The sequence below is a fragment of the Cucumis melo genome, chromosome 4, assembly GCF_025177605.1.
Source record: "Cucumis melo cultivar AY chromosome 4, USDA_Cmelo_AY_1.0, whole genome shotgun sequence".
NCBI lineage: Eukaryota > Viridiplantae > Streptophyta > Magnoliopsida > Cucurbitales > Cucurbitaceae > Cucumis > Cucumis melo.
In genome coordinates this window covers 28,044,123-28,068,843 of record NC_066860.1, presented here as the reverse complement: position 1 = coordinate 28,068,843, position 24,721 = coordinate 28,044,123, and the positions used below count along the sequence as shown (strand labels likewise).

General features: G+C 38.7%; 1 protein-coding gene across 3 annotated transcripts; it reads right to left on the bottom strand.

Moving 5' to 3' along the window:
- Positions 1-71: 71 nt before the first annotated feature.
- LOC103487116 (protein RST1) lies at positions 72-24,135 on the bottom strand. 3 transcript variants are annotated; one of them, XM_008445337.3, is made up of 25 exons: positions 23,659-24,132; positions 22,486-22,770; positions 22,225-22,308; positions 21,754-22,033; positions 21,345-21,598; positions 21,031-21,217; positions 20,721-20,923; positions 20,193-20,293; positions 19,081-19,156; positions 18,821-18,952; positions 18,657-18,738; positions 18,474-18,546; positions 17,933-18,101; positions 9,409-9,539; positions 9,232-9,323; positions 8,232-8,317; positions 7,942-8,157; positions 7,751-7,828; positions 7,193-7,375; positions 6,100-6,996; positions 5,723-6,019; positions 1,697-2,356; positions 1,395-1,545; positions 1,074-1,192; positions 72-680 (listed from the first exon to the last, which is right to left on the bottom strand). In XM_008445337.3, exons 1-25 carry the CDS (start codon positions 24,049-24,051, stop codon positions 318-320), a joined length of 5,592 nt encoding a protein of 1,863 aa, XP_008443559.2. In that variant the 5' UTR covers positions 24,052-24,132; the 3' UTR covers positions 72-317. The 3 variants fall into 3 exon arrangements, with proteins under 3 accessions (XP_008443559.2, XP_008443560.2, XP_050939239.1); XM_008445338.3 differs by having other exon boundaries at positions 20,721-20,908; XM_051083282.1 differs by lacking the exons at positions 72-680; positions 1,074-1,192; positions 1,395-1,545 and having other exon boundaries at positions 2,183-2,352; positions 23,659-24,135.
- Between the last annotated feature and the right edge of the window lie 586 nt (positions 24,136-24,721).

Genomic DNA, 24,721 nt, shown 5'->3' with positions numbered 1-24,721 from the left:
TACCATTAGTCCAAATATCACACAAACATAAAAATTTTCAGACTATTAACTCATTTATCTTAGAGCCTTGATTAATCTGAACATTTCATTGCTATTAATAAATTTAATCGATATACACTTGACTCGAAACTTCTCTATATTTACATCTTTACAATTTTGTCTATACAAGAAATTGATGTTACAATTGAAAGGAAGACATACATGAAGGGTTAAGGACAAATCACCTTCATTTTTGTACAACTAAATTTGACTATAGTTAGCTGCTAATCTAATCTACAAAATATTTGATGGTCAATTTTCCAAAAATGGCCTCTTTGCTAAGTGATGATATTCATGTTCGCTAGTCTAAGCTGCTCCCCAAATGGCAAGAAGTCCTTCAAAGAAACGCATGTATTATGCGTCACATGTAATAGTGAAGTAGCTGCATCAATTTCACTTTCATCAATAGGTTGGGAGCTATGTGTGCCATCCACATTCGGAGTCTGGGTGGCGAGATAGATGCGTTCGGTCAAGGCAAAGAGACGTGAAGCAACGGACTCTGCAATGGAACTCCAGGCAGATGTGGACAGAAGAGAATTAAGGGTAACTGGCAGATTGTTCAACACATTTTGAGGGTCCAGAATGAGTAGAGGCATATACTTGCTAAAGCAACTTGATAGTAAAGCAAGAAATTGGATTGCCTGCAGAAGAAAACATCAAAAGGTTTCAACACAACCAAATTTAGTGTATTTTGGGATGTTTTGAGCAACATTTCTGTAAAGAAAGTGATGAATTTGAACACTAGATAAAGTTCTCATATCCAGCCCACTCTAATTTTTTATAAAAGTGTAGTCTAGTTTTTGAGAAAATACAACATTGCACTAAGCAGTATGATTCTTCGTGTTTCTACTTCCAGCTCTCTATTAACAGTTTAATCATTATATTTCCATACCTAATGGAGTTTATTGTAGAATATGGTGTTATCTGAGGTAAACTAAGTCGGATGGGACTAAAACAATAGCTTATTTTGTCCATGAATCATGTTGTAATGAAGTTTATTGTCTAAATTTAAATGTGATTGTTTCATTGCGTACCGTGGAAGGATGCACCGATACACAGCTAATTTCTACTGCATCAACCACCCATTGTCTTTTGACATTACCCTCTGCAATTTGAAGAGCTGCAACAACCTCAACTAGTACGTCCCACACGTCTGCAAAGTAAAGGTCGGGTAAGTCGATAGTAGTGTGAAATGCCTAGAAACAGGCAAGTAAATGGACAGGAGAATGCGAGAACCCTATTATGTGTTGAGATCACATGAGCGATTTCTATTTGGAGCATTGTAAAACATGCAACGCCCCTCCATGGGACACTTTAATTATAACTTGGTTCCTAGAATTTGTTCAAAGAAGAACCTTGTGATTTCAAGTTCAGCATCAGGGTTTTCATTTTTCCTAGTTCGCTCATTGGGAGAGAACCATTCCTTATTAGATTGGCTTTGGCTTTCATCTTTTTTAGAACTTCAAATAACTTCTGATCTTTTGGTACTAGATCCTCGCATGAAATCTGCACATGACACTTCCAAGTCAGAAACAAAAGACCGTTCTGCAAAGCTTTTACCAGCATAGACAACTAGTTGTCACATAAATATGAATATTAGTCCCCTCCAATGAACACAATGAAAAAAATCTAATCAATATAAGGAGGTAGAGTGTACCTGAAGGAAGTTCAGCAACCAGGTCTGCCGTGCCTTGCTAAGGCATCTGATTGCCTCGGACCACTCTTTTGCGGATTGTACTTCATCTACTTCTTTGTTGGTACTGGACGACAATGTAGGTAACATGGTGAAAAGAACCACCATGAAGTCTTCAATATGAGCTATGCACTCCAATGAATTAAGATTAGCTTCGTCAATACATTGGTAGAGCCCCTTCCAGCACGCGATGCATAGTAAATGCTTCTCATAATTGTACAGGAGTTGGTCCAAGTAAAAAGAAGACATGTAAATTTTCATGTCATTGAAAAGTTTTTCAACTCTTGCATTAGAGAACACTTTCATGAGACCTGCGAGATGAGTAAGCAGGCATGACTGCAGATTCAGTCCAAGTGTCCTAAACCTGGAGATGTCAGAGAGCTCATCGAGAAAAATAAGTAGTTGGTCAAATTGGTTTGCGTGGGCTAATGAGAACTTCAAGCATTCTTCCCTTACAATGCCCTTTCTAAGAGCAGAACTTGGTGGCAGCAACTCAGCAACTTGGTCTTCATACCTCATGCAGCGCCTGATTATTGCTCCCCAGTCTAAGGACGGCAATCTGGGAGCTTGAGAAAGACACCGTAGTGTGGTTACTAGAGTCTCGGTATGTGTAGCTGTCCCTGTCTGGACTTTTGATGTATTAGATTTTTCAAATCAAACTTTTTGACAATAAATTGTGCATGTAGCAAACAAACCACTAGAGACAAAGATTGCATCAGTTCAATAAAGTGTTAATAAGAGTAGTGTGCTCTCAAGAATTTTCATGAGAACAGAGTGGACAATATTTGCGATACACAGTTCATTGATGCTCTCTTCAAATAATAAGAAGCAACTTTCATTCTTATCAAAATACTCAAAAATGAGATTTGGAGAATGCTAAAAGCTTCCTGAATTGTTGAATCAAGGTTAAGATGAACGTGGTTAGGAACAAAATGACAGAGATCTTTTGAGAATACTAAAAGCTTCCTGAATTGTTGAATCAAAGTGCAAAGGGTAAGTTGGTAACTGTGACATCTTTGAAGATAAATGGATTGGCCTAAACTCGCCAATTAAAAAATATACTTATTTTTCTTATAGGAAAGAAATACTATGCCACAAGCCAACTGGAACTCCTTTTCCCATTTCGTTAGGTAAGGAGAAAAATGCTTTATCCTCCCCCTTCATGTACCACTTTCTTTATTATGGATTTATTTCTTATATGAAAAAAGTAAGAGTAAACTATAAATTCTTTAAAGGGAGAAAAAAGAATCCAGAATTTTAATTGCAGGAAACCAAAGGTGGATTAGGTAAAAAAAATGTCACCCAAGAAGCCAAGATAGATTAAAGAAAGCTAATTAAATTTTAAATTGCCAGTTTTATTCACCATTTTGGTTTATGCTCCTTTAAGAAGTACAACCATGTGGCATTTTTTCCAAGCAGCTTGTTACTTCTTGTTTGGATCTCCCCAATGGAAAAGCTTCAAGAAATGGACTGTGTAACATTAGAAGTTTCATTCACTACATAACCATGTAGGTCAATTCATTATGAGGGTGAAAAAACATTGGATCATTGGATTTCTTCCTCTGTTCTGGCCTCGAATTTTGGTAAAACATAGCATTTCTTCCTCTGTTCAGGCCTCGAATTTTCAGAATGCAACTCAGCATTGGATCATTAAAAATCCGGAAGTTTTAGAAGAAGACTTCGATAATCTATGGATTATTTCAAGATTATTTGCATTTGATGATTGGAAGGAAATTAGAAAAACCTTGGAAGATCTTTTTCAATCAAAGATAATCATTAATCCATTGTTTGCAGCTAATGCTTTGATTAAATTGGATGAAGGGTTTCTAGAAGAGTTTGTTGGAAAAGAAGAGGTATGACAAGTCATGGGTCCTTTTCATTTAAAGTTTGAGAAATGGAGTAAAAGTAAACATAGCAGACCATTTGTTGTTGAAGGCTATGGAGGATGGATTAAAATAAGAAAAACTTCCCTCTTGATTATTGGAGCAATCAGACGTTCAAAGCTATAGGAGATATTTTGGAGGTTTGGAAAATATTGCTTCTGAAATGCTCAACCTTCTAAATGTGTCTGAAGCAAAGATTCAAGTAAAAAGAAACCAATGTGGTTTTGTACCAACTACATTAGAAATAATAGATTTCAATCGAGGGAATTTTTTCTTACACTTCGGTGATTTTGAACAAATTGAGCTTCCTACATTAACCAAGGGCTATTTATCATTTGAGGATTTTTCAAACCCATTTGACTTGAAAGATTAAATCATGCTTTAAAAGATGGAGTTGTTGATGATTCATTCTTTCCGAATGGAGTGGAATACCTAAGATCAATCCAAAAAATTCCTTCATATACGAGGAATCCTTTTGAAGCTTTAAACAGGGAACTCACCGGTTTTTAGCCTCGCCAGTGCCGGCGCCGATTACCTCCCCTGGTGAGGGTGGTTTTAAATTTAGACTCCAAGGAAAGTAGTGTGAACTTGGTTGGATTTGAAGAGCCACACTTAAGAAGGAGAGAGAATAATAAATTTGGTTTTGAAAGGAACAAGAAAAAAGTTGTTGTAAAGTAACTTTTAATTAAGAGAGAGAAAATTCTGGCTGTGTCAACTTTTACAGCTGGAAAGTCCCCTCAACCAGCCAGCTTAAGAAATCTGAGTACCCAAATTCTAGCCCCAGTCTGTTCTTCGAAATCATTTTCTCATCATCCCTACTCTAACCCAGTTTAAGTAATTTGAGTTCTCTTTGCCTAACTCCAAGGTATAATTTTTTAAGGGCTTCCCAAGCAAAACCCCTCTCAATCAATCCAACAAGAAGGGTGAGTCTTTTTTCGACTCTCTTTTAAACGTTAGTAGCGAGGAATTGGAGCATTTAAATAGGTCAACCAAACTTGAAAATCAGAAACATTTTGAGCCTCTAGAAACCGATCTCAATGCCCTGTTTCAATGCGAGGAAGAGCCAGGATCTGCAAAGTTTCCGTCTGCTACTCATTTTTGTCCCCGGTCTTGCTAAATACCAAATCATTTAAAATCAATAGTAGCTAATTGTGGAATTATTCTAATTTGATTTTTCAGCATTTTATTGTATTTTTCCACAATATAAGACCAACATCAGTCGTTCTTGGATTTTCCTTCATATGGATGGCAAGTAAATCCTTCACGTCGATGCCGAATAGTGGAAGACTTCTTCAAGCCTCCTCTGGATTATGGATTATTTTGGTTAGGCAGTTTCGAGGCAGCAGGTTGCATCTTCCTGAGAGTTTTTAGTTTCAATTTAGTTCTTTATGAGAGGTTTTTGCATTATGCTTTGTAATTAGATTTATTTGGATATGGTTTTGTTTAACTTGATCTCTTCTATGTTTAGCTTGAATTTGTTTTGCAACTTTTTTGTAGAGGTAGTCTGAATTTTCTCTTTTCTCTTGCTCTTAGTATAATACTCTTGTACTTTGAGTTAAAGGCTCTTTTATTAATAATAATTTAAGAGGTTTGTCTCCTTTTCAAAAAAAAATCATTACGAGGGTGAGCTTTTTTATGCAACTTGAAGACTTAATAAATCTTGTATTTCAGTTTTAAGAAAGATCCTGATAAGGGAAAGAAACAATCCTAGTTGTATTTCAGTCTTATGAACAGCCTTCTTAGCTATTTTCTGGTATATTCGCCTTGAGAAAAATGGAAGGAATTTTAGGGATAGAAACTCCTCTAGAGGACAATTTTTTCTTCAATGAGGTTCAACCACCTCCCTGAATGCCTATCTGTAACTGAGATTTTTGTTACCATACCTTATTTCTTATTTTGAGCAGTGGCCCTTTTTCTGGGCTTCCTTTAGCTCGGACTGGTTTTTCTTTTAATTGTCCGCTTGTAAAAGTATGGTTTTTCACAAATTAAAAAGAAACGGGAGATGATGCATAAATTAAATTAAAAATAAGGTTTGTCATAAATTAAAAGTATGCATGCAGTTCATAGATTCAGACCAAAGCTAAAAAGAAAAACAAAAGAAACATACCTCTGAAAGATTCAGCTGCATTAGCCAATTGCATAGCCGCATTCCTACACCATCCATTGGGAAATTTTGAGGTAAAGATCTTGAATCAGATACATCTGTCTCATTTAAGTTCCGAAGGTTTGGAAATTGCTTTGACCAAATATTGTATCTAAGGAATGATAATGCCCATGCAGCATATTGCTGCAGCTTCTTATCATCAGAGTTCTGTGCAACAAGATACAGCTCTTGGATGATTGATGTCAACAGTGGCTCACAAACACGACTTGAAAGAAGTGGGCCTAGAAGATGGGAAGTCTCCTGTCCAGGAAATGCATTTTATAAGAGAACTAATTTCAAAGTTAATAAAAACATAACAGCATAACAGAATGACACATTACCTTTAAGTCATGTTCAGTTTGAACTGATGATATTGTAGGATGCAAGTCGAACAAACTTCCAACACCCACTCCCATGGCAGTTACTACTCCAAGCATTCCACCAAAATGGATCAAAGGACTGTAAGGATTAGAATAACATCTTTTAAATAACTCCAGCAAGTCTTGGACATGTGCAACTTCAATAGAATGCACCCCCTCATTTAGAATGCCGGCAAGGAGGTTCCCTGCTCCTATGCATGATGCCATCAACAAATTCAGATGGGATGTACAAGATCTTTTAACAGGTAACAATTCAGAAATAATCTCCTTATAGGCACTTATTAAATGGTCCAGTTCATCACCATCCACCAACTCAAGTCTATGGCAAAACAATGTCATGGTTGGTAGTGCAAGACAGGATCCAACAGAGAGAACTCTAATAGAAACTTCATCAAATGAACCAGAGCATTGAAGTACAGAATTTCCATGAGGAAACCACGAGGAAATCAAGCTTTTGATCTTCAGGACAGCATCATATGCTCCAACTTTGCACAGTGCAATGATGGTATTAGCCAGACCAACGACTAGTCCAGCAACACCCCAGACATCGTCTTCTGGGTCACCATTCTTATGCAACAGCTGAGAATCTACACTGATACCAGAAGAGTGTAATGGAACCAACTGAAAAAGATCTTCAAACACATCTTTAGAAGATCCCGTGAGCTGACATATCATCAAAGATAAAGATCTAACTATAGTTCCCAGTAACTCTACTTCCTTTATCTTGGTTGTCTGCTTATCTCCACCCAAGTTTGATTTATCAACAATTCCAACCCCAGAAAGAAGATCATGGCTAGAATAGCCTAAGCCAACTCCACAAGCTCCTTTAACAAGAGTACTCTTGGTAACACTTAAAACCTAAAAAGGAGATTTCACGTTATTCAAAGTCAATAAATAGAAAGTCAACCACAATGATAATCAATTAAGAACATTGCAACCCCTTTATTTGCATAACACCGTGCGTAACAAAACAATAATGTTTTTTTCTAAAAAAATGAAACTGAACTTTTCATTGATTGACAAAACCCTCCTGACGAACAAGGATTATCCATACCTCAAGAAGTCCAGAGATAATCTGAAATTTCAATTTATGGTCGGTCACATGTAGGCATCTAGAGATTATTCCAAGGGATATGGCAGATGGCCATTGGTGAAGCTCATGCTCATGCTGGAACAACCAATTTAACAGAAACTTAGAAGCAGTTGATTTCACGGCATGGGCAGCCTGAGGCAAGACCTGATAAAAGCAAGGAAAAAACTACGATATTAGTAATTTTTCAATTCATATCATCAAATATTGGCTTCTTATCCCAAGAAAGAGAAGAAAAAAACCCTCAAATTTTCATATCGTATATCTACCACATCCACAACGAGGCTGCTGTGGTAGAAAAACTCACAGATCTAAAAATGCACAAAGGCCAATTTTACTCCTGAAGCCCATGCCAAGAAGCTGGCCTCTCGACCTTAACGCCCTAGTGATAATATAGCATTTCCATATGAATTTATACTTAAAAATTAATAAACTTCAGAAATTTCACTGACATTTTGACAAATTCAAAGTTTCTTGAGAACCAAATTACGAAAGAGAGAGGTAGTGGAAGCAAAATATTACCATACAGAGTGCACCAATAGCTAGTGCCATATTTTCAGCACACCTTGGCAAAGCTTCTTCAGCAACATGTATTATTCTCTGAATGACAGGAATAACAACATTAATATCAAGATTCCGACATTTTCAGAACTAATGTAAATAACTGACATGAAATTCAAGGTACTACAGAGGAGGGCAACAGCAACGTGAACCTTCAAAATTTCGTTAGCCACTTTAGAAGTTTTCTCTGAGATAACTGCAGTATCTCTAACATCAGATGATAAAACTTCAGACTTTATCCAGCGTTCCATAAATGCTTTCCATGATTCTAGGGCTAAGAGAGCCATGGCAATATTTCTTGAAAGTTGAAGAGAATCACCAATTTCTCGCATCGCATTTTCATAACTGGTGTGTTCTTCTTGTGTTCTCTGAATAAAGAGCTATCTTGTTAAGGGAAAGGGAAAAAAATCAAAATAAAGGTTACCAGTTACAACTGCCTTACTCTTGTAGGATCATTCCCTTTTCTAGAAGAGAAAGAATGACATAGCAGTGCAGCAGCAGGCAGTTGCCTGACATTACTTCTGATCCCTGAGAACAAATTTACAACTTAGCAATTTTACACAAATAAACATAGGAGGAGGGAACAGCACAAAATATGAGTGGCTAAACTATTCACCAAAGTTTCGAATTCAATTGAATACAACACCCATCTTCCTGAGGAAGAAATGGAAAAACATAGGATGCAACTTTAACTTAGCATCCTTTACTTCTGCTAATCTTCTAGTGGAAGGGTTGCCTGTTATATTTCCTTTCATTTTATGAGTTTTTTCCAATATTATTTGATAGTTACTGTTTCACAAGGTTACCGTGTTTTAAAAATCTGAATTTAACCATTTTTCCATGAGTTTGAGTAGGTCTTAATAATTCGGTTGGTTTAAGATAAATATTTTGTTCTCACATCAACATAAACTAGTGACCATGAAATAGTAAATGTTACCTATGGCCTTCAATAGATCGAAACTACTTTTCCTAGTGTGGCTCCTACTTTTAACGAGCAAAGTCACATATTTCCAATAGGTACAAACAATTTCATTTATGCAATGAAGATTTGTTTCTTATAGAAAAAATTTTGTTCAATATATTTTTATGTATTAACATTTTTTAAAATTTTAGTGTGATCCCATTTAAACATTAACTGAAGTGCATGAGTGGTGTGCCCACAAAATGTGCAACATCTATACTTCATGCAGCATAGATTTATTGACGACCAAATATATTCCTTCAAAGTCAAGCAAATATAATGAAACAAAATGTTTCATAAAAGAAAAGAAGGGAGATCCAGATGGGGCAGGTATAAGCATCCACCCGAAAAATGTTTCATAAACTAATTATTAAATATTTCTACCGGTTGCAATGTAAAATATTATTAAATGTTTCTCATTTTGAAAAAAAAAAATATGAAATTCTTGGTCATAACAGCTTTACCATTAATCATACAATACCTGAAGAAAAAACAAGTCGAGGAAAGACATCTAGTAGCTTCTCAATCTTGCTTCCAGCAACTTTCTTCTCCTTTACCAGTCGTCTTCGGTTACTGAAACACATTGGGAATGATTTGTCAATTATTTTTCAACAGCAATTGAAGCTGGAATTAGATTATAGTAACTTCATGTCCTGACCTGTGCTCATGAAATATAATTTTAACCAGAAAATCTTTTATGGCACTGAGGACGTCCACATCTTTCTCAGTAAAAAGAACTGACGTGCTCTTTTCTTTAAAATCTTGATAATTTCTCTCAAGAAGGGACACCTGGGAAAGCGTGAATAACAAAACCATAGGAAAGAATATAAAAAAGTGAACAAATAAATCCAATGAGCGTAACCCTACCCAAATCACTAACAGAGAAAGAATTTGTGAGAATAACGGTGTATTAGTGGTGAGCTAAGGAGTTTGTTTGAATTTTTTATTATAAATAGAAGCAATTAGGGATAGAGATAGCCCTCTTGAAAAGCTGTTGGTAATTTGGTATTTTGTACCTTCTCTTATATTGCAATATATTTTTATCATTGAGCGGTCTTGTGTTTCTTTGTGTGTTCTTGGAGTTTCCTTGTTCGTCCCAGAAAGTAATGGGGTGTTTACAATAATCTACTAAGGGAAGCTTGAAAAGAAAAGAAGTTGGAAGTTTGAAGTTCAAACCAAATACTGAGGACATAAAGAGTGAGAGACTTGATGAATCCCTCAAAACAACTAAGCTATGCCCAAATAGCCCTTATGTGCATGAACAAGTTAAATCTAAACCAATAATCACTTTCAATGTCACTGTAATGTGTGGTGTATAGCTGAAGATATATGCTAGGCCCCCTATCTTATTTACGTATAATAGGAGAAATAAGAAGAAACATGAAACCAATGAGGGGGAAACAGGTGGCAGGGAAGGTCGTGGCCATGAAACCAATACCGAGGAGACACGTGGGGGATGGGAAGAAAGCAAGGAGGATGGGGACCAGGAAATGGGACCCACAGTTAGTTAGTAGTGGGTAATAAAAAGGGGACAGCAGGCACAGGGAAGGGCAGAAAATGTTTTAGAGGAAAAGGGGGCAGTGGTAGCCATCTCCTGAGAGGGGAGGGTGCAGAACCAGGTTTTATCATTCCGTTTATGTCTATATAGTCTGCTGGTCGATGTGAATGTTATTTTAGGGAGTCTGAGTATTATTCTGTTTTGTGTTTTGTTATTCAGCTTTGTTGCTCGTTAAGTTTTCCTTGTGATAGTCCCATATTGTGGGATTAAGTTTGTTCATTGTGTTTTTTTTGGGCTGTAATCAGTTTTTGAAAGGAAATATATCAATCGAAAGTTGAAGAGTCTTAACATATTGGTATCAGAGCATCATACCTAGGCAAATCGTAACAATGACGAAAGCAGCGGAGGAACGGTTGGAAACGGTGGAGCTGGAGATGAAAAGGCTGCCGATGATTGAAGAGAACATAGCATTGTTGGCCAAAAATATTGCGGAGATGAACTCACAAATCTACAAACAAGCACAGCAGCAGAAGGTGATATTGAAGTATATTGAAGGAATCATTAAGGACGATACACCGGGAAGAAAGATAGAAGAAGGATCCACCAGCAAGGTTACCATGGCTGAAGCATCCTCCCCAGCGACTGTTGAAGAACCAAAGTTGGAAGCAAAAACAGAGGAAGAACGAACGCTGGATCAAAGTAAGTTTAAGAAAGTGGAGATGCCAGTTTTCGATGGAACAGACCCCGACTCGTGGCTGTTCAGAGCGGATCGCTACTTCAAGATACATAACTTGTCGGATTCGGAGAAACTCACAGTGGCAGTGATCAGCTTCGATGGGCCGGCGTTGGACTGGTACCGGTCACAAGAAGAGCGGGAAGCATTTGCCGGATGGGATGACTTGAAATATAAAATGTTAGTAAGGTTCCGAGCGACCAGGGAAGGAATGTTGGTGGGCCGATTCTTAACAATCAAACAGGAGACCACCGTCGAGGAATACCGGAACCGTTTCGACAAGCTACTAGCACCGGTGGCTTCCTTGCCCACGGTGGTGTTAGAGGAAACATTTATGAATGGGCTAAACCCGTGGTTGAAGTCGGAAGTGGAAACCCTGGAGCCCAATGGGCTGGCCCAAATGATGAAGTTGGCATTAAAGATAGAAAACAAGGAGCTGGTCCGAAAGGAATGTGGGCTGATTAGTGCCTACAACGTTAAATCCGGCCATAAAAGTCAACAGACTAAGAACACCGGTTCAACAGCCACGAAGGAGGGATTGACCGGGGGAAGTTGGCCAATGAGAACAATATCTCTGAGAGAGGTAGCCATGGGAGATAACCGTCGGGAAGGACCCACGAAACGACTGTCAGATGCAGAGTTCCAAGCCCAGAGGGAAAAGGGATTATGTTTTCGTTGTGGGGAGAAGTATTTTGCAGTACACCGATGCAAGTCAAAGGAACATAAAGAACTCCGAATGCTGGTAGTCAGAGAAGGAGGGGAGGAGCTGGAGATAGTGGAAGAGGAGTTCTTTGATGCCGAAGCTGAGATGAAACAAGTAGAAGTCCAGAATGTGGAGAACCTGAACATTGCACTGTCTCTCAACTCAGTGGTGGGACTGACCAACCCAGGGACCATGAAGGTAAAAGGAAGGGTGGGAGAAGAAGAGGTGGTAATCCTAATCGATTGTGGGGCTACCCACAACTTCATCGCGGAAAAATTGGTGACCAAACTGGGATTGACGCTGCAGGAGACACCGAACTATGGGGTGATCCTAGGGTCTGGAACGGCAGTTAAGGGGAAGGGAGTGTGTCGAGATGTCGAAGTACAATTGGAAGGCTGGAAGGTGAAGGATAGCTTCCTACCACTGCAGTTGGGAGGGGTTGACATGATCCTAGGTATGCAGTGGCTCCATTCTCTGGGGGTGACGAAAGTTGACTGGAAAAAGCTGATGCTGACCTTCCATTACCAGGAAGGAAGGTTGTGATAAAAGGGGATCCGAGCCTCACCAAAACACGGGTGAGTTTGAAGAACTTGATGAAATCCTGGGGAGCAGACGATCAGGGATTCCTTGTAGAATGTCGAACCATAGAATGTGGACTGTTAGAAGAACATGAACAAGACAGAGGGCAGGGGAGGGAAGATGAAGAAGCAATAGCCACCCTGTTAAAGCAGTTTGCTAGCGTGTTCGAATGGCCCACAGCACTCCCACCACAGCGCAGTATTGATCATCACATCTACCTGAAGAGTGGAACGGACCCCGTGAATGTCAGGCCATACCGGTATGCGCACCATCAGAAGGAAGAGATGGAGCGATTGGTAGACGAAATGCTTTCCTCAGGGATCATACGACCGAGCAAAAGCCCTTATTCCAGCCCGGTGTTGTTGGTAAGGAAGAAAGACGGGCGTTGGAGGTTTTGTGTAGACTACCGAGCATTGAATAACGTGACAATCCCAAACAAGTTCCCAATACCGGTGATAGAAGAATTGTTCGACGAATTGAAGGGAGCTAGTGTATTTTCCAAAATAGATCTCAAAGCCGGATACCATCAGATTAGGATGTGCCCCGAGGACATCGAAAAAACCGCGTTCAGAACTCATGAAGGGCACTATGAATTCTTAGTGATGCCATTCGGATTAACGAATGCTCCATCGACCTTTCAGGCACTGATGAATCAGGTATTTAAGCCATACTTGAGACGGTTTGTGCTGGTATTCTTCGATGATATTTTGGTCTACAGCCAAGGGATAAACGAGCACATCCAGCACTTAGAGGTGGTCTTAGGACTGCTGAAAGAAAAGGAGTTATATGCGAATTTGGAGAAGTGTAGTTTTGCAAAGCCTCGGATCAGTTATTTGGGGTATTTCATTTCGGAACAGGGCATTGAAGCAGATCCGGAAAAGATAAGAGCGGTTAGTGAATGGCCAACTCCGACCAATGTGAGGGAAGTTCGGGGATTCCTTGGGCTAACCGGCTACTACCGGCGCTTTGTCAAAGACTATGGAGCAATAGCAGCGCCACTCACCCAACTGTTGAAGAAGGGGGCGTACAAGTGGGATGCTGAAACTGAGACTGCTTTTGATAAGTTGAAGAAGGTCATGATGACTCTACCGGTACTTGCCATGCTCGACTTCAATCTGCCCTTCGAAATCGAATCAGATGCTTCAGGATTTGGGGTTGGGGCGGTGTTGACTCAGTGCAGAAAGCCCGTAGCTTATTTCAGTAAGACACTAAGTATGCGAGACAGAGCGCGGCCGGTGTATGAAAGAGAGTTGATTGTCGTAGTCCTTGCAGTACAAAGATGACGGCCGTACTTGCTAGGAAGGAAGTTCATGGTGAAGACAGACCAAAGGTCGCTGAAGTTTCTGTTGGAACAATGTGTTGTGCAGCCTCAGTATCAAAGATGGGTCGCGAAGCTGTTGGGATATTCGTTCGAAGTAACCTACCAGCCAGGACTGGAGAATAAAGCCGCTGACGCCCTGTCCCGAATTTCACCAGCCGTGCAGTTGAATCAAATCACAGCCCCCACACTGATAGATGTGGATATCATCAAGGAAGAAACAAGGTAGGACCCCGCGCTGCAAGAAATCATTAGATTGATCGAAGAGCAAGGGATGGAGATACCCCATTACACTCTGCAGCAGGGGGTGTTGAAGTTTAAAGGACGGCTGGTGATTCCAAGCAACTCCACTCTGCTACCTACAATATTACACACCTACCATGATTCAGTGTTCGGGGGGCACTCGGGATTTTTAAGAACGTATAAGCGGTTGACTGGGGAGCTCTACTGGAAGGGCATGAAGAAGGACATTATGAGGTATTGTGAAGAGTGCGCGATATGCTAGCGGAATAAGTCTTCAGCATTGTCACCGGCAGGGCTACTGATGCCATTAGAAATTCCCAACGCAATATGGAGTGACATCTCCATGGACTTCATTGAAGGGTTGCCAAAATCCAAGGGGTGGGATGCGATACTTGTGGTGGTGGATAGACTGAGTAAATATGGCCATTTCCTGCTTTTGAAGCATCCTTTCACAGCCAAGACGGTGGCAGAAACTTTTGTCAGGGAAGTGATCCGACTTCATGGGTATCCGAGATCGATAGTGTCTGATAGGGACAAGGTTTTCCTAAGTCATTTCTGGAAAGAACTATTCCGTTTAGCAGGCACTAAGCTGAACCGAAGCTCCTCCTATCACCCACAATCAGATGGTCAGACCGAGGTGGTGAACAAGAGTGTTGAGACATATTTGAGGTGTTTTTGTGGGGAAAAACCGCACGAATGGAGCCAGTGGATACATTGGGCAGAATACCGGTACAATACTACCTATCACAGTTCGATTGGCATCACCCCTTTCCAAGCTGTCTATGGACGCCTACCCCCTCCACTGGTGTACTATGGAGACATGGAGACACCAAATTCGACACTTGACCAGCAGTTGAAAGACAGAGATATCGCACTAGGGGCGTTGAAGGAACACATGAAAATAGCTCAAGAAAGGATGAAGAAACAGGCTGACACCAAGAGAAGGGAAGTTGAATTCCAAGAAGGGGATTTGGTGTTCCTCAAATTACGACCTTACCGGCAGACATCACTTAGAAAGAAAAGGAATGAAAAGCTGTCACCAAAGTACTTCGGGCCTTATCGGATCTTAGAAAGAATCGAAGAAGTAGCATACAAACTCGAACTTCCTGCGAATGCTGCTATCCACCCCGTGTTCCATGTGTCACAGCTGAAGAAAGCTGTTGGGAGAGGCGAAACGGTGCAACCATAGAATCCATACATGAATGAAAACCATGAATGGATCACGCAGCCCGAAGAAGTCTACAGCTATCGCAAGAATCCAGCAACTAATGATTGGGAAGCATTGATCAGCTGGAAGGGACTGCCGCCACACGAGGCAACATGGGAGAATTGCGCTGACATGAAGTACCAGTTCCCGGAGTTCCACCTTGAGGACAAGGTGGATTTGGAAGAGGAGAGTGATGCTAGGCCCCCTATCTTATTTACGTATAATAGGAGGAATAAGAAGAAACATGAAACCAATGAGGGGGAAACAGGTGGCAAGGAAGGTCGTGGCCATGAAACCAATATCGAGGAGACACGTGGGGGATGGGAAGAAAGCAAGGAGGATGGGGACCAGGAAGGGGGACCCACAGTTAGTTAGTAGTGGGTAATAAAAAGGGGACAGCAGGCACAGGGAAGGGCAGAAAATGTTTTAGAGGAAAAGGGGGCGGTGGTAGCCATCTCCTGAGAGGGGAGGGTGCAGAACCAGGTTTTATCATTCCGTTTATGTCTATATAGTCTGCTGGTCGATGTGAATGTTATTTTAGGGAGTCTGAGTATTATTCTGTTTTGTGTTTTGTTATTCAGCTTTGTTGCTCGTTAAGTTTTCCTTGTGATAGTTCCATATTGTGGGATTAAGTTTGTTCATTGTGTTTTTTTGGACTGTAATCAGTTTTTGAAAGGAAATATATCAATCGAAAGTTGAAGAGTCTTAACAATATACCACTATATACGGTGTAAGGTGATGTTGGGGGAGCTCAAGCACCTGGGAAAGTTCTCTGTAACTATAACCAGACAGGAAGATGGCAAGGAAGAAGAAGAAAATCTCGAGTGACAAAAAGGAAAAAACCCAAGCTGACAAGGGAGGACTTTTACTTTATTTGAACATTTTTTTTAAAAGGAAAACAGGTCTCTTTTATTAGATAAAAATGAGACTAAAGCTCATCGTACAAAAGAGTTATACTTTATTTGAACATTTGCTCCTCTAAAATCAACCTAGTCATGGAATACCTTTCTAGTAGTGGAAATGCATAAACCAGCAGACATTAGAGAACAAGCAGAGTCGCCAAGGACCCAACTATTTAGCTCTCTGTCAAAGAGCCACGTCTGAGTTCCAAATTCCAAGATTGGTTGTTGTCGTCTTAACATTCAAATATAAAAACACCTTTCTATTGCTAAAAGATCTGAAAAGAAAGACTGCAAAGTGTGTTGGGCAACCCAAATATCTTCCAAAATACTTATTTTAGTACCTGCTCTAACTATGAATATAGTAAGGCAAACATACAAAGGCAGATTGTTGGCAAGGTTCACCTATGGTTTGTTCCCTTTTTTCGGCTTGAACTCTTTCGTTGTCCACCTATGAGGGTCGATACATCCATAAATACTAGAAATAACCTTTTCCCTTAAGAAATTTTCTATTGGATGAATCTCAAAAGTCACTTCATCAGCACAAACGTGTTTTGGTTATCGAGAGAAACCGCTTCAAACGTGAGCAAGGATGTCCACTCCAAATGAAGTCTCTTCATCAACTTTTCCATAGATTTAATTACATTTTTCGAGGCTTTGAGGAGAGAGAAGTAATAGGTAGGCAAGCAATTAAGAATACACTAAGCAAGAGTGACTCTGCCCTTTCTGAAGATCAAAGAACAAAGAAGGAAACTCCTCCATCCCTCCAGCTAGGGAATCAACCCTATGCCAGGGAGGAAGGGAAAACGGTTTGGCAATGGTCTTAGGCTAATTGCCTCTTTTTGAGCAACCAATCCATTGTTAAGATCACAGTGAGTTTAATTTATTTATGTACTCCCTCTTATCCAAAAAAATTTATTTACGTAATCCCCAAACCTAATGTTAGGGTCAGCCCTAATCGTCTCAGTACAACTGCTTCGTCTATAAAAGAAGAAAAAGATGGCTAACAACTAGATAAATGGTTTCATTTTAAATTTTACCTCATTTTTCTAATGAGAAAAACTTCCTTTGAGAAAAAATGAAAGAACACAAGGGCAAACAAAAAAAATCAGTCCACAAAATCACCCCAACTAAAAGAAGGGGACCTACTGAGAAAAATGTTACCGATGGAATAATTACAAAAGCACTTAAAAATTGAAGCCCAAGGGGACACATGAAATCTAATCAAAGACCAAACCTCACTATGATCCCTTTCCCTACCATGAAACACCTGATCGTTCCTCTTCCCGAAAATGTCCCACAAAATAGGACACACCCCAGTGATCCATAAAATGTCCCCCCTTTCTCTAAAGGGCAGATGGAGGAGGAACTCCTCGATCGTCGCACGAACACCCCTATCACCAACATGGCTAACACCAATCTCATGCAAAAACAAACTCCACAAAGCACACATATATTGGAAATCCTAAAAAAGGTGATCAAGGTCTTCCTCCACCCTTCAACAAAGCAAGCAGCAAAAAAGCCCAACAAGAGTAGACCTCCTTCTCATAAGCCTATCCACAAAGTTAACCTAACCCAATAGAACTTATCAGATGAAGAACCAAACTTTCTCAAGAACCTTGGTCCTCCAAACCACTTTAAAAACAGACTTAGAGGGGGAGGGATCCAACAACAAACTAAAAAAAGATTTACATGAGAACCCCTGACTCGGATTGGGGTTCCAAACACAAACGTCCCTCCTTCTCTCCCTAAGACTGCACCCCTCAACCAGAGAAAGATGAGAGGCAACCTCTGTCACTTCCCTATTGGTCAAATTGCGACAGAACCCGAAAGAGGGCATAGAGTTATAGACCTGACCAAGAGGTGCTAAGGCTTCAATAGGGGGACTAATTGAAAAGAATGTCTCCAATGAGAAGAATGTCTTCAATTGAATAATTACAAAAGGACTTTAAAACCGAAGCCCAAAGGGACACATGAAATCTAATCAAAGACCAAATTTTACCTCATATTGTGCTAAGGCATCAAAAGCAGAAGCCTTGGCCTTCGCCCATCGCAAATCATGACTAGGAGAAGTTGATGTGCCAAGGGCAAGAAGAATTCCTATGATGTTTTTTGAAGCTTCTGGATAGACCTCAGCATCAATAGCACCCCACCTGAGAAGCTTACAGAGGCTGCCAAAAAGCCAAGTCACCCTCTTAATTAGATCAATAATACAAGTAGTTAAAAGTTGATTTAACTGTCTTTTAACTTAAACGATTTCAGTGTCAACCAAATTGGAAAAAAAATATTTTTCTTCACATTGACTTTTTCATAAATAGTCTGATTAGATAAAAGTGGTTGGAGGTCTGGGTCCCTATTTCGTTGCAAGCAAAAAGGGTTTATTATTGTTTTCTTATAGAAATTGCAAGCAGAAGGATTCATAAGCATCAATGTGAATGTCCTATAAAATAATAACAGTCTCGCATTGGTAAAAGTTACAATTGCTATTTTTTCTTTTGATTTACATAAAATCCAGTGACAGTTCATCGGGAGCAGTGACTAACCTGTTTGCAAGAACTGGACTTGCAGAATAGTCCAGTGGATTCTCGGCAATGACATCCCATGCAGTGTAAAAATCTGGAAGGTTTATTATAAACTACTTAAGTCTAAACTATTTGATTCTTGAAGTATGAATAATTTAGGCACTGATAGATTAAAAGAAAATAAGTTGTAGACAGTAAGTTTACCAATGACATCAGCTTCACATAGATGTGCAAGACCTTGTAATCCAAGAGCTTGATTGATAGGATCAGGGCTTTCTATGCATGACTGTTAATTGAGAGGGTATATTAAATCCATCTAGATGTGAAACAACAACAAGAAAAGAAAAAAAATTCCAAGAAAGCCTTACTGAAACAGACAAGATAAGGTCCACTCCTCTATCTGCATCTTTTCTGCAAACATCTCGAATTGAAGCAGATAAACTGAGACAAATCTCTCCCTCATGGTTAAAGTCAGAAAATCCCTCGGGAAGCAGGACTCTCTAGAGGTGAAGGCAATGGAGCATGATTACACAATCAGGTATCAAGTAAATGTAAAAAGGAGGAAAGATGAGCCAATAACCCCATCCCCAAACCCCCAAGCACTCACACAAATATAAATGCAACTTACTTGCAGACTCCCAAATGCACGATCATTGATTTCCCAGGTTTGACATAGCAATCGAGTTGCTGTAGCATATAAGACTCTGGGAATGAAATGAACAATCAGAGATTAGAAGAAGCTATCTGAATAGTAAGCCACTGAGTACTGAAATACATCCACCCTGTATGTATGAAACTTGTGACACTTATAGACCAACCAGAATATGTAACGGGAAATTGATGATTAAAATAATCCTAACTTCTCATCGACTGGAGCATCAGAGTCCTTGTGGCTGCTTTCTTTTTCTAAAAAAGAGAAGATACCACACTTTTCTGCCCCAAGATACAAGAGGGTCAACTTAAGCTGGTGGCAGTCACTAGGTGACTGTAGTCTCTATTGCTAGTAGAGGGCTATGCTCTAGGGAACTCAATAGAAAGAACATAACTTACTTAACTAAATGGTTCTAACACTTTACTTATCGAGTATTAAGGATTAAATTTATCATAACCATTAGCTTAAGCTTTTGGGTTCATTAATGATTTAACATGGTCTCAAAGCAACATATTACATATACAAAGGGCAAGGCTAAACCTTGTCATGTTCTTCCAATTAATTCTAATTACCACTTGTTGGGCCTCGTGCAATTTCTCAAGTCCACAGGTGATAGGGAATATTGAAGTATTGAATCTATTAGTTTATGTTTTTAGCTCAGTGGTAATTGAAGAGGTATTTTGGAAACAAGTCAAAGCAAAGACATATGTATCTATAGGACCCTGTTGTTCTGAATTTTTGCGTTATTTGCTAGCGCTCACAACTGATGGTTTGATATCTTTAAGCTAGATTCTCTACTTTTGCGAAAGTTTGCATGGATACTTAACAAACTAAAGAATATGACAATCAGCAACTAAATTAATGCATGGTCATAAACAGAAAAATAGCTGCTGGAATAATTCCGAAAATTGCAATCTGATTGAAAGATGACCTGACTTGTCTAAATAGTCTTAACCTCTCTAAATAGACCTTATATTTCATATATCAAGAATCACTTGACCTATCTCATAAAAGATTGTATATGAGGCAAAGTGCCAATGGCAACTGGCCACGAAAGGTGAACAAATAAATGAAAGTAAAACACTTACAGATTTGAATCTTTACGAAGCATTGGTGAAATAGTTTCAACTATAAACGGAACCATTGCACTGTGGGAAGCAATGCTTGGAAGCAATCCCAAAAGTTTAAGCTGCATTAACATGAAAGAAGTATATGTAGATGTCTAGATAAAAAGATAAATAGTGCCTGAACAAAAGGCAAGTAATCGAATATTAACTATCCATGCCAAATATAAAGGTGAAAATAGTACACTGAAGAAACTTATTTTTGTTGGAGAATAATGTCTAAAGGCTTCTAATGCACATATATATGTGCATATATTATATGATGGAAGGACGACAAATGATAGAAAATTTACACTTTTAATCAATAATCTACAAAAGTATATTAATATTTTACACTTACAAGTGTATGATCCAAAGGTAACTATTACAGTTAATAGTGAATATCATCGACTCAAATGAACATTAACACATTCTCAAATGCAATGAAGCGAAAAAGATAATGTTCAGACATGCTGAAAACTAGTCAGACCCCAGTGTAAAAAGAAAACTCACCACCATATCCTGGCGTTGAACTTCTTTTCTTGAAAATATATTACAGTAAAAAAGAACTAAAAGCAGCAACTGAAATCCAATTTTTGGATCCAAAGTTCCAATTGCGGCTAGTAACTCTACAGCATCAGTTCCCAATGAATGATGCACCACCATAATGGAAGTGATTGCACCTACAAGGAAGGGCATTTCTGCAACAGCATATGCTAAAAGAATATCAATCATTTAACCCATCAATCCATGGATGTCAAAATATAAAAACTCTTATTAAGACATGGTGAGTAACCCATCAAAAACAAATATTTTATTTTACCTTTAACAAATAATTCCTCAAATTGAGTGAGGGGCAGAAGGGATTTTCGTCTCTCGACAATCCATAATGAGTACTCTCTTAATTTAGATGTCCAACACTTTCTGGGCAAATTGTTATCATCTTTGCTATTACTCTGGCCATAAAGAGCAAAATCCAAAAAGAATCCACGGGACAGTGAAGAACGGCCCTGAGATAAAATTATTTAAATCTTATCAAATGTCAATCACCATTTCAAGCATCTATCTGTACTTTTCAGCAACAATTACATGTTAGACAAAAAAGAATACTAAAGAAAATATGATTACAAGATTGACCTGGAACCATAGCTTTTCCAAAAGCTGAACAACGATAGACCCAGGTGTCCTAATTGATGGAAACTGGAACCCCCTCTCCTCAACTTCGTCCTTTGTTGTCACCAATAGTGTCACCAACAACTTTTCTAACATGGAAAGCAATTCAGTTGCTGCTCTTTTAATGGATTTTGAAGGAGATGACATGAGACTGAGGGCAGGAAAGACAAATAGAAGTTCTTCACTTGGAACACGTGTTGTTGCTCTGTTGGCATATTCTGAAAAGTCATACACATCGTTATATATTCAACAATGTAGCAGTATAGTGGACAATGTTGAAAGAAATTTTCTTAGAACCAACTCCCAAAAGAATAAAATGTGAACATAAATAATAGGTACATGTAGGAGGCATTCAACTAAACAGCAAACATACCACGCTCAGCTTTCCACCGCAGGAGGGATACAAGAAGTTTCAATATCAATAATTGCTCATGTTCTAGCTCTGATTTTGTGAGGATTGTAAATAATGGTGAGAAGGCTGAAGATAGCTTTGGTACATATTGCATCCCGAGGTCCTTTTGTACGGACAACAAATATCTTGACAGTTCAAGAATGCGCTCACAGCCACAAACGTGTCTGTCAAGGCATGCATACAGGCAGAGAACTGTATCTAACAATTCTATGCTGCTTTGTTGAGCCTCCATTTTGAGATGCTGAGTGGGAAAAAAAGAGCAGTTCAAAATTTAAAACAGTAATTAAAATTTAAAATATAGTAATTGAACTAAGCCAAGGTCAAATCTATCAGAAGTTTAACTAAACCTCCAAACTTCTGTGCAATCAAGAAGAAGCAGAGACAAAAATAATAATCTAGTATTTCACTGTGGTGAAAAATGGAACTACATACCGATCCCTTGTTGACTACAAATCTTAACACCACAGTACAAGCGTCCACCAAAGATTCCACCAAATGTATGAAATTCCAGAAATCCTACAAATTTACAAAGAAATATTAACCTTATTGGTATATGTCGAGTGCAGTCATTTGTATATTGAATAATGTGCTTGTCGTGTGAAACTCTTAAAATGATAAATATCAAGTTCAAATATTATAATCTAAAACATGCTCAAGACAGTATGGGAAATTATCTTCCTCCTGCCAACTTACTTCTAGAGTCATGCGTGGGACATACTTGAGGCTTCGAATTAATAAAGCAAGTATAGGCATTGCCTCGTGCGGATACGAGCAACAAACCGACATAATTGATGACATCAAACTCCGTGCAAATAATAAAGATGATGAGTCTGAGAACTGTGTTTTTAATATTGAATAGTTCACAAATGGGCTTAAGAATTTGCAGACAGCTTCCATTCCCAATGACTTGTTTTGTACCATAAACAGTGGAATTTGGTGCAAGAGCTGGGCTTGAACATCCACTCGACAAGATAACACCTGCCACACACCCCAAACTGTCACTGCTTTAAACTTTACATTAAACAGAGAAAGTTGGACTGCTCAATTTGTTCAACACAGATAAGCCACAGCCATATCATCAAATTGGGTATAGAACCAGAGAATCGGCTTTCAAATCTAATAACCATGTAGTGTCTTATAAACCATAAAATTAAGCATTGGTTTCACCGAACCCAGGATAGCACTGATGCAACCAAACATCAAAGGGGTCTGACAACTGTTTTATTATGACTAGCAATGACTCACGTGTGATGCACATGTCTATGAATTTTATAGTTTATTATTTTGTTTTTTTTTTATATATTTTCTAAAGGTTGAGTATGAATGTAGGCATTTATATCTATTCATGGTAAATAATGGTGATTAAGTATACTAAATTAGATTCTACAAATATATATATATATATATATATATATATGATACAATGAAATCTCTTTCTAAGAACAAAATAATTTCTAAAATTAGCAATGGATGAAGAGATTCAAAATGTAACATCGATTGCACCCAAATAGTGATGTTCTATTCGCATAACATGTACTTATTCAACTTTGAAATTAAATTTTTCTTATTGCCCCTTTTAGTATAGACTATTAATATAGTGTAGATATAGATATAGACTAAACTAGATCAATACAAGAGATGATCCCTGTATATAAGAGGACGTAACCCCAGTTAACCAAAATAAACCAATAATCTCTACAGATTAGAGTAACAATTCAAATAAAAATCACAAAACCACTAATCACACGCATAATGTGTTACCCCCAAGTACAGATATAATACCACATCGTCGTTAACATTCCACAGTTAATATCGATTCCACACAACAAACGTCAAGCAATCTCTTCACAAGACAACTCCTCGTACCTTAACAAACGGATGAGCTTCCGCGGAGCCAAATTGCCATGACCCATTGTGTTTACGGAATCCAAAGTGGACTAGGAAACCCAGTCCCTTGACGAACACGTCAACGAACCGCGACTCGGATCCTTCGAGAGCGGCTTGGAGTTCGATTAGGGCACGAGAGACGTCGGTATGAGATTCCTTGACTAAGCGGCAAAGCTCTCGTACTGATTGGTCGACGACGGCGGGAGAGGAGTGGAGGAGGCATTGGGAGATGGCTTCTCTTCCCGGGGCGGAGTCGGAGTCGAGATGCTTCGGAGCAGATCGGAGCTTGGAGAAGATTGAAGCGACGGCGAAACGTTGAAGGGATGGTTGAGGAAGGCGGAGTTTCTCTAGTAATGGAGCATACGAGTCCATAACTCAGTAAACAGTGAAGAAATTGAGGGAAGGGATCCTTTGTGGGGTTGGGAGGGCGGGAGAAAGTTAGGATTGTTTGGCGGTCAAATTGAGGAACGGTTAATTATTGCCTATCGAGAATTTATAAAATTTAAGGCTTTCACCTATTTGTACAATGAGATGGCTACCCTCTTGTTATCCATTGATCTTGGGAGCTCGGGTTTGTTTGATGAGTTTTGTCCATTTACGATAATATCAGTTTTTCAGCTATTTTATATTCCTTTCGACCGTTTGATTTTATTTTTTAATAATATAAACTTTACAAAAATATTTTTTGGGTTATTTGAAGGATAATTAAAAAATACTAAATATTTATATATTGTGATAAAATATCATACAAAAATTTGCTACATTTTCGTGTAAATAGTTTATCCATTTGGCTACTTTTTATCTTTACTCCTTTCCCTTTTTTATATTATTGAATTAACATAAAATTTAGAGTATAATTTATCTTTATTAGATAAATTAATTATTTAGTTTTAATTATAAATTTCAAATTATGCATCTTTCAATTATTTGCCGTTAAAATTAAAATAGTTTTTTTAATTATTTCTTATTGATATATTGAATGATATTTATTCTTCAATTGGTCAATTTGTTACTATGATATAAGATTGTGAGTTGATTTTAT